Source organism: Petromyzon marinus, chromosome 24 (assembly GCF_048934315.1).
Source record: "Petromyzon marinus isolate PM22_M1 ecotype Great Lakes invasive population chromosome 24, UKy_Petmar_22M1.pri1.0, whole genome shotgun sequence".
Classification (NCBI taxonomy): domain Eukaryota; kingdom Metazoa; phylum Chordata; class Hyperoartia; order Petromyzontiformes; family Petromyzontidae; genus Petromyzon; species Petromyzon marinus.
In genome coordinates, this window is record NC_133690.1 from 15,881,683 (window position 1) to 15,891,136 (window position 9,454).

The 9,454-nt window shown below is 51.6% G+C and overlaps 1 protein-coding gene across 1 annotated transcript in view; it reads right to left on the bottom strand.

The window, feature by feature from the left end:
- The window catches only part of PTPRO (protein tyrosine phosphatase receptor type O), a 45,387-nt gene extending 36,253 nt beyond the window's left edge, over nt 1–9,134 (bottom strand). Inside the window, exons 1-2 of the mRNA XM_032960081.2 lie at nt 8,550–9,134; nt 989–1,112 (exon numbers count right to left, since the gene is read on the bottom strand). Coding sequence (XP_032815972.2) covers nt 989–1,112; nt 8,550–8,579 — 154 coding nt within the window. The 5' untranslated portion in view covers nt 8,580–9,134. The remainder of the gene's footprint in view (nt 1–988; nt 1,113–8,549) is intronic.
- Between the last annotated feature and the right edge of the window lie 320 nt (nt 9,135–9,454).

Genomic DNA, 9,454 nt, shown 5'->3' on the forward strand with positions numbered 1-9,454 from the left:
GTGTGTTCCTCCATTTCCTGTTACTCTGAAGTCTTTTTTCTTTCTGCTTTTATTTTATAATATAAGGCTGCACTTGTTTAACCCTCGGGTTTCTCTTGAATAGGAATGTTTAGTCCCAATGGGCCCTAACCCAATTACAAATAAAAGATGCGAATGATCGAATGAATGCGGTCTTTAGATACATGGAATTTCACTCGAGATCCATCGAGATTCATCAATCACTGCCCAATTCCATTGATGAGTGCTTGCAGTGGCGTAGCTAAATTGAGTGTGTAGGCGGTGCAACTGCCCCCAGGGCCCATGGTACAGAAAGGCCCAGGCGTGGACAGAGAGTGTGGGGAGCAGCCTCACTTCATTCCGTGCACCAGGGCTCATGGCCAACCACGCTGCTCTGTACACTGAGCATTTTGGTTTCGTGTGGAATGACACTGGAGTACCCAGGGGGAAACACACACACACACACACGTACGAGGAGGTAGCAACTCAAAGGTTCACAACAATGAATTCAAGAATCCATTGCCTTGCTGCCATCTCGTGGCCACCCCGGAGGCCAATCAAACGAGACCTGGCATAGCTCGGCAATCTTTCAAGCCGAGTGCTGACCAGGCTCAGCGTCCTGCTTAGCTTATCTTTGAAGAACCGACGAGACCAGGCGCATTCTGGGCGATGTTGCCGTAGGCAGCTCGGCAATGGAATCGTAAATTCACCGGGTGGGCGGATGAGGAAGGAGAGGAGGGACGAAGCGGAGCAGGGTGGGGGTGGAGATGAGTTGGAGATAGATGGGGGGGAGGGGGGGGCACTCGCCTAGGCTTGACAACGACGTCGTAAGAGATTTGTGCCAGAAAGATGTGGCCATTACTTGAGCATGTTGGCAAAAGACATCAGAGGAAAGCGGAAACAAAGAGCGACGAAACGTGCAGCGGACACCTTACGGGATGTCTGCTCATGGATCGTGATGATGATGATGATGATGACGATGACGGCTCACCTGGGCTATGCACGGCCAGAAGGAGCGAAGGGGGGCTTTGCCCCCCACTTTTGACGCGTACCCATCCGGATGAGCCCAGCCCTACCAGCGATCCACTCTCTCCGTCGGCGCTCGCTACATCGTCCTGAGAGACACGCACAGGCACGCGGGGACGATTCATCGCACTGGGTCACGGTGGGTTGGTAAAGGCGGGGGCCCAGGACCGGTTCAAGTGTCACTCGCCACTGATGCTGGCCATGGCCCGGGAATCAAACTCGGGTGTCCGGGTTTTTAGTATCGCGCGCTATCCGCTGTACCACCGCTCCCTGGATTGAACACGAGCAAAGCGATTTGGATTCACATCGCGATGTCTAAGCGCGAGACCGCCGAACCGAAGAAACACGTGGTTGTATTTAGTTTGCAGATGGCGGGCAGAGGAAAAGAAGGAGGGTCGTGAACTTGAGCAGGGGCAGGAAGTCAACGGCGAGGGTGGCTGGACGGAAGGGAAAATTCCGGCGGAGGAGGATAAGCGACCTCCCGCTGAACGAAGGTCGACTTGGGGGTCTGACAGAAAGCCTCGGTTGTTTGAGCGGAGAGTAAGAGTAGGACGAGAGGAAAATATAGGAGTGCGCGTGGAAGGGGAGTAGAGTGAGGTGAGAGGTGGGAGAGTGCGTGGAGGGGAGCAGAGTGAGATGAGGGGGAGAGTGCTAGGCAGAGGATCTTTAAGATCTTGAAGATGGTGAGGGCGATTTTTTAAATCAATCTCGACCGCAGTGAGCAGCAGTGGTTGCGGTGGCTCCTAGATTCGGGTCGCGGAAGGTACGAACTCCCCCCCCCACCCCCCCCCCGGCTCGCCCAGTCCGGGTGCAGGTGGATTCATCCGCTGGAGCCCGAAGCCACCGAGCGCTTGGCGATCGTTAGCGGCCTCGTGTCGAGCTGACAGCGGAGCAACCCTCCTGGAAAGGTGGCACGGTCTTCCTTACGAAGGCAGACGGTTGTCTCAGTTGGGACCTCCGCACCTCGCCGTGAACAAAGCATCATTCGTACGCGTCCTGCATTTACCGTACGGGTGACACGTGCGTTTCGTCGCATCGTGTTCGTTGAGCGGAGGTGTCAGCGACGAGCGCGTCGCGCTACGAGCCCGGCATCCCCGAGTTCGTTTCCCCCCTCAATGGTCAAGACCTCGGTGACGATTATCGGAACCGGTCCTGGGCCTCCCCTAGGTCGACTCAGCCTAAAATGAGTACCTGGTGTAGCGGTGTGTAAACATCGCCACTCGGAAGGCAAAGGCGGACGGGTGCGGAGCTGGCCACCCACCCCATCGTGTGCCGATACCGGCTTTCAGAGGTGCTCGCTAACAGCACTTGTCCGAACAATCTTAAGGCTGTACGGGGGATCTTTGTCTTTCATGGTTGCATGTACACACACATGAATTTACAGTATATACCGTGTATATTTCTGCATTTGTATCCGTGCATATTAATGCAAACTCTGTAAATAGGTTTCACGTGTCAAGACGTACTCAGAAGTATTGTGTATCATAACGGATTTTTTTAGGGCTCAGATCGCCACGTCAGTAAAATGTGTGTCGTAAACCCTCCTCCACCCGACATAGCCAATTGATAAAGTTGTCACGTGATGAACAAACGTGGCCAACGTGTTACTGCTTCAGCTGCCCCACGCTGGAGTGTTGTTGGAGAGCGACCTCACAGCGTTTAACAAATTGCTTCAGCGTTTCGCTGATATATGTTACAACCAGCATCATCAGGCAATTGCCAGATTTGCGCAAATTATACGTGTATATACACGCACTAAAACTAACTCTGCAGCCCTCTGTCAATCCACTGCTGGATGAAGGCCTCCTGAGGCCGTTCCAATCGGGGGAGTTGCTTGGCCACATTTCATCCCTAACCACTGCGCCCACCGTTCCACCCCACAGAGAAGAAGAATAACAATGCAATTATGTTCTATTTGCGAGGTGGTCCACATTTCTACGTGTTCTGCTCAAAGTATTCATCGCATAGCAATCAAGCCAAAATATGTAATCCACGGAGCTACAAAATTCAGAAATTATGCAACGAATGTAATGTAAAATGACGGGTTTTTTTTCTGTTTCATGCAGACGCACTTGAAAACATGCTTTGACCACGGGCGGCTGGAACCTGGATTGAACCCATAAATCTCAGCGATGGTGGCTCAAGTGTCTCCGAAGCGGCACGTGAAGCCCCCTTATAATGCCACGCGGCCTCCTCACTTTAATTTGTTGTTGTTATTGCGACACCCACTGTCAGAGCTGCAGTAAGTAGAGCCGCCCAGCCAGGCCAATCCATTTTAAACATCGTCGCGGTCATCGGGAATATTTATAGACGGGCACCACTACGGACCATAGAAGAACCCCTCCCCCTGTCTTCTGCACTTAGAAGGGTGATGGGAGACGCAATAAGATGACTGGCTATGGGAGATCAGAATCTTTATTTAGACTGCAGGAGGAATCCGATGAGCTCTGAAGCTCTCTTTCACACATGTCCAGTATGGGGGGGGGGGGGGGGGGGGGGGTCAGCTAGTTGCAACAGATGCCACCCGGAGCAGAGAGGCAAGAAGTCGGAGGAAGACCGAGGATGCGAGATGGGTGGCGAGATGTGGTGGAACGAAGACGCGAGGGCAAGATGACGTGGCCAGAGGAGAGGCACGGAATGGAAGCACGCGGAGAAATAAAATACGAGCAGCCGATCCCGTTACATTTTTCGGGCTTGTCTGGCTTAGAATAAGATCGTCTTATCTTACGGCCACCGCCGGATTAATAATCCTCGCTCATTGCCCCGGTGACATTGAGCGCGACGACGTCAATAGTCGATCTGTCGAAGCGGTGGTTAAAGTTCAGGTGCCACGCATTGGAATGATTGATACATCATTGGACTACTTTGCCAGTACCAAAATATGAGAATAGGTTTTTTATTCTCTGATGTATGTTTTTTGTTTGCATTCTGACCACAAGTATTGTGGTTAATGCAGGTATGATTCCTTGTAAAAGGTTTCAGTTTGGTGTTTTAACATCTTAACACCTGTTTTGTTGCCAGAAAAAATGGGGAAACCCTATTTTTATGGAATGATTGATGTAAGGTTTTTTTTGGGTCACATTTAAATAGCGTTTGTTGGTTGTTAGGCTGTGTGCGTACGCGTTTTTGTGTGGTACGTATGTGTGTATGTGTGTGTCTGAGCCTCCCCGAGATCGACTCAGCCTCATATGATTAACTGGTGTGGTGTGTAAACATCGCCGCTAGGGAGACAAAGGCGGCCGGGCGTGGGTCCTGGCCACCCACCCCGTCGCGTGCCATTCCGGGCTTCATAAGTGCTCGCTAACATCACTTGCCCCGACAGCCTACTCAAGGCTCTGGCGTGGAGATCTTTGCATTTCACGTGCACATGTGCGTCATTTAAATGTCGGTGTTCTTGTTAAACTCAGATCCCACGTGGCCTACGGAAATCAGTGACGTGATTCAGAGTGAATGGCGACGAACATCACTAACGTACCGCTTAACGAGACGACGTGCGAGTGTTTATCTCTGCGTTAGTCCATCTATCGATCTGGACAACCCGCGTGCGCTTATTTGGAAGAAACAAAGTTGCCAGCGTTTGACTTGGCTCCAATAATAACCCATCCAAAACCGGACGGACGTATGCTTCATCGGTGCCTGTATTCCGCGCATCGCACGACTTAAATAAACACACGCGAGGTTAGCGCCCGTGTGTTATCGATCACAATTAGCCGTCGAGACAAAAAAAAATATCAACAAACTTTGGTTGGCCTAAACCAGGCAAGCGTCAGTATTATTAACCCAAAGAACGCAACAACAGCTCTTTGGTTTTTTCGGTAAGGTCACGTGACTTTACCGAAAAAAAACAAAGAGTAATTCCTGCAGTCACGAAAGCTTCAAATCAACGCAACAACAGGGCAATTAAATTTGACAGCGCGAAGCTTGCGGTCACTAAACAGAGAAATCGTTGAGCGACAACAGTGTCAAGCGAGAACAGTGTCAAGCGACAACAGTGTCAAGCGACAACAGTGGCAAGCGATCGACCCGTTACCCACATGCGTGCTTGTGTGTGTAGGTGTGTGTATAGGTGTGTGTACAGGTGTGGGTGTGTTTGGTTGTTGGGCTGTGTGTGTGTATAGGTGTGGGTGTGTTTGGTTGTTGGGCTGTGTGGGTACAGGTGTGGGTGTGTTTGGTTGTTGGGCTGTGTGGGTACAGGTGTGGGTGTGTTTGGTTGTTGGGCTGTGTGTGTGTATAGGTGTGGGTGTGTTTGGTTGTTTGGCTGTGTGTGTGTGTACAGGTGTGGGTGTGTTTGGTTGTTGGGCTGTGTGGGTACAGGTGTGGGTGTGTTTGGTTGTTGGGCTGTGTGGGTGTACAGGTGTGGGTGAGTTTGGTTGTTGGGCTGTGTGTGTGTACAGGTGTGGGTGTGTTTGGTTGTTGGGCTGTGTGGGTACAGGTGTGGGTGTGTTTGGTTGTTGGGCTGTGTGGGTGTACAGGTGTGGGTGTGTTTGGTTGTTGGGCTGTGTGTGTGTACAGGTGTGGGTGTGTTTGGTTGTTGGGCTGTGTGTGTGTATAGGTGTGGGTGTGTTTGGTTGTTTGGCTGTGTGTGTGTACAGGTGTGGGTGTGTTTGGTTGTTGGGCTGTGTGGGTACAGGTGTGGGTGTGTTTGGTTGTTGGGCTGTGTGGGTGTACAGGTGTGGGTGAGTTTGGTTGTTGGGCTGTGTGTGTGTACAGGTGTGGGTGTGTTTGGTTGTTGGGCTGTGTGTGTGTACAGGTGTGGGTGTGTTTGGTTGTTTGGCTGTGTGTGTATAGGTGTGGGTGAGTTTGGTTGTTGGGCTGTGTGGGTGTACAGGTGTGGGTGTGTTTGGTTGTTGGGCTGTGTGGGTGTATAGGTGTGGGTGTGTTTGGTTGTTGGGCTGTGTGTGGGTACAGGTGTGGGTGTGTTTGGTTGTTGGGCTGTGTGTGTGTATAGGTGTGAGTGTGTTTGGTTGTTGGGCTGTGTGGGTGTAGAGGTGTGGGTGAGTTTGGTTGTTGGGCTGTGTGTGTGTACAGGTGTGGGTGTGTTTGGTTGTTTGGCTGTGTGTGTGTATAGGTGTGGGTGTGTTTGATTGTTGGGCTGTGTGTGTATAGGTGTGAGTGTGTTTGGTTGTTGGGCTGTGTGTGTGTATAGGTGTGAGTGTGTTTGGTTGTTGGGCTGTGTGTGTGTATAGGTGTGAGTGTGTTTGGTTGTTGGGCTGTGTGGGTGTACAGGTGTGGGTGTGTTTGGTTGTTGGGCTGTGTGTGTGTGTACAGGTGTGGGTGTGTTTGGTTGTTGGGCTGTGTGTGTGTGTGTTTGTGTACAGGTGTGGGTGTGTTTGGTTGTTGGGCTGTGTTTGTGTATAGGTGTGGGTGAGTTTGGTTGTTGGGCTGTGTTTGTGTATAGGTGTGGGTGAGTTTGGTTGTTGGGCTGTGTGGGTGTACAGGTGTGGGTGTGTTTGGTTGTTGGGCTGTGTGTGTGTACAGGTGTGAGTGTGTTTGGTTGTTGGGCTGTGTGTGTGTGTACAGGTGTGGGTGTGTTTGGTTGTTGGGCTGTGTGTGTACAGGTGTGGGTGTGTTTGGTTGTTGGGCTGTGTGTGTACAGGTGTGGGTGTGTTTGGTTGTTGGGCTGTGTGTGTACAGGTGTGGGTGTGTTTGGTTGTTGGGCTGTGTGTGTGTGTACAGGTGTGGGTGTGTTTGGTTGTTTGGCTGTGTGGGTATAGGTGTGGGTGTGTTTGGTTGTTGGGCTGTGTGGGTGTGTACAGGTGTGAGTGAGTTTGGTTGTTGGGCTGTGTGGGTGTACAGGTGTGAGTGAGTTTGGTTGTTGGACTGTGTGTGTGTATAGGTGTGGGTGAGTTTTGTTGTTGGACTGTGTGGGTGTACAGGTGTGAGTGTGTTTGGTTGTTGGACTGTGTGGGTGTAGAGGTGTGCGTGTGTTTGGTTGTTGGGCTGTGTGTGTGTGTACAGGTGTGGGTGAGTTTGGTTGTTGGGCTGTGTGGGTGTGTTTGTGTATGGGTGTGGGTGTGTTTGGTTGTTGGGCTGTGTGGGTGTACAGGTGTGGGTGTGTTTGGTTGTTGGGCTGTGTGGGTGTACAGGTGTGAGTGTGTTTGGTTGTTGGGCTGGGTGGGTGTACAGGTGTGGGTGTGTTTGGTTGTTGGGCTGTGTGTGTGTGTTTGTGTATGGGTGTGGGTGTGTTTGGTTGTTGTGCTGTGTGGGTGTACAGGTGTGGGTGTGTTTGGTTGTTGGGCTGTGTGGGTGTGTTTGTGTATGGGTGTGGGTGTGTTTGGTTGTTGGGCTGTGTGGATGTATAGGTGTGAGTGTGTTTGGATGTTTGGCTGTGTGGGTGTACAGGTGTGGGTGTGTTTGGTTGTTGGGCTGTGTGGGTGTGTTTGTGTATGGGTGTGGGTGAGTTTGGTTGTTGGTCTATGTGGGTGTGTATAGGGGTGGGTGAGTTTGGTTGTTGGGCTGTGTGGGTGTACAGGTGTGGGTGTGTTTGGTTGTTGGACTGTGTGGGTGTACAGGTGTGGGTGTGTTTGGTTGTTGGGCTGTGTGGGTGTACAGGTGTGAGTGTGTTTGGTTGTTTGGCTGTGTGGGTGTACAGGTGTGGGTGTGTTTGGTTGTTGGGCTGTGTGTGTGTATAGGTGTGGGTGTGTTTGGTTGTTGGGCTGTGTGGGTGTACATGTTAGGTGTGTGGTACAGGTCTGTGTGGGGACACAAAGGCGGCCGGGCGTGGTGCTGGCCACCCACCCCCTCGTGTGCCGTGCCGGCCTACAAAGGTGCTACTCGCTAACAGCACTTGTCCCAAACGTCTGTTAAGGCTACACGGGGGAGCTTTGTCTTTTGTTTGTGGGACTTCGTGTGTTCCCTTGCGTGCACGTGTGCATGTCTACGTATGTGCACACGTGCGTTCATGTTTATGCGCGCACAACTACTTGTGTGCACCCATCCAGGCAAAAACGCAGTGGTAAACGTCGTTGTTGTCGTACACGTGCATGAGTGTTCTGGCCAACACACATGTTGTGTTCACTAAGAGTGCTCTCCCCCAACAGCAGTCTACATGTAGGCTATACGGGTGATCAGTCTTTGTATGTACTCGTACGTGCGTGTGTGACGATATATCTGAACCGGTCCTGCGCCTCCCCTAGGTCGACTCAGCCTCAAATGAGTGTCTAAACACCGCCACTAGGGAGACAAAGGCGGCCGGGCGTGGTGCTGACCACCGCACACCCTCGTGTCCCTTCACAGACTGTTGGGGCAGCACTTGCCCCAACAGTCTGTTCGGGCTATACGGGGTGGGGGGAATCTTTGTGTTTATGTGTGAGTGCGTGAGTGTGCGTGAGTGTGTGTGTGAGTGTGCCTGAGTGTGTGTGAGTGTGCGTGTGTGTGAGTGTGCGTGAGTGTACGTGTGAGTGTGTGTGAGTGTGCGTGAGTGTGTGTGAGTGTGCGTGTGTGTGAGTGTGTGTGAGTGTGCGTGAGTGAGTGTGTGTGAGTGTGCGTGAGTGTGTGTGAGCGTGTGTGTGTGTGCGTCATCTCACCGACAGACTGATGACGTTGGTCAAGTTCATGTTTTTTTGGCGAAGTAAAGCCCCGAGTTGTTCACCGGGGGGCGTTTGGAGCAAACGTGGTTCTCTCTCTCCGACTCCTCTTCTGCTGCTGCTGATGTCCCAGTGACATCAACATCACCGTTGCCTCCTCCGCGATTGTTGTGGGGGTGGTGGTGGTGGTGATGGGGGGGGCTACTGCTGATTTCTTTCACAAGTGGCCGTGCTCTTCTTTGCGCGTCGCTGCACCGCGTGCGGGAGACAGCGGTCACGACATCACTCGCCGTGCCCCATTGCTGTGGCTGCCATTTGTGTGAATGGCTCAAAACATGGGAACGTGGAGGAGGAGGAGGAGGTGGGGGGGAGGAGAGTTTGGGGGTTGTCGATGGTGGTGGTGGTGGTGGTTTGAAGGGGTAGGGTTGAGGGGAGAGTGAGTGGGCTGAGGGGGGGGGGGCTCAGAGCAGTGAAGGTTTTGGTGGAACAGCTCGAGTTACTGAAACGGGACTACGAGCGGTTGACTGAAGCTCCGTGGGTGGTGGGCTGGCTGGCTGGGAGAGTGGTTGTTTGGGTGGCTGAACAGTGAGAATAATAAGGCTGAATTTGAATAATAAGGCTGAATTTGAATAATAAGGCGGAATTTGAATAATAAGGCTGAATTTGAATATTAATGCTGAATAAGAATAATAAGGCTGAATTAGAAAAATAAGGCTGATTTTGAATAATAAGGTGGAATTTGAATAGTAAGGCTGAATTAGAATAATAAGTCTGAATTAGAGTAATAACGCCGAATTTGAATAATAAGGTTGAACTTCGGGGGGGAGGGGGTGTGTCTTATAATCCGGTAGATGTGTATGTTGTATGTGTTGGTGTGACCACATTAGTATATCTTATGTTTCAGT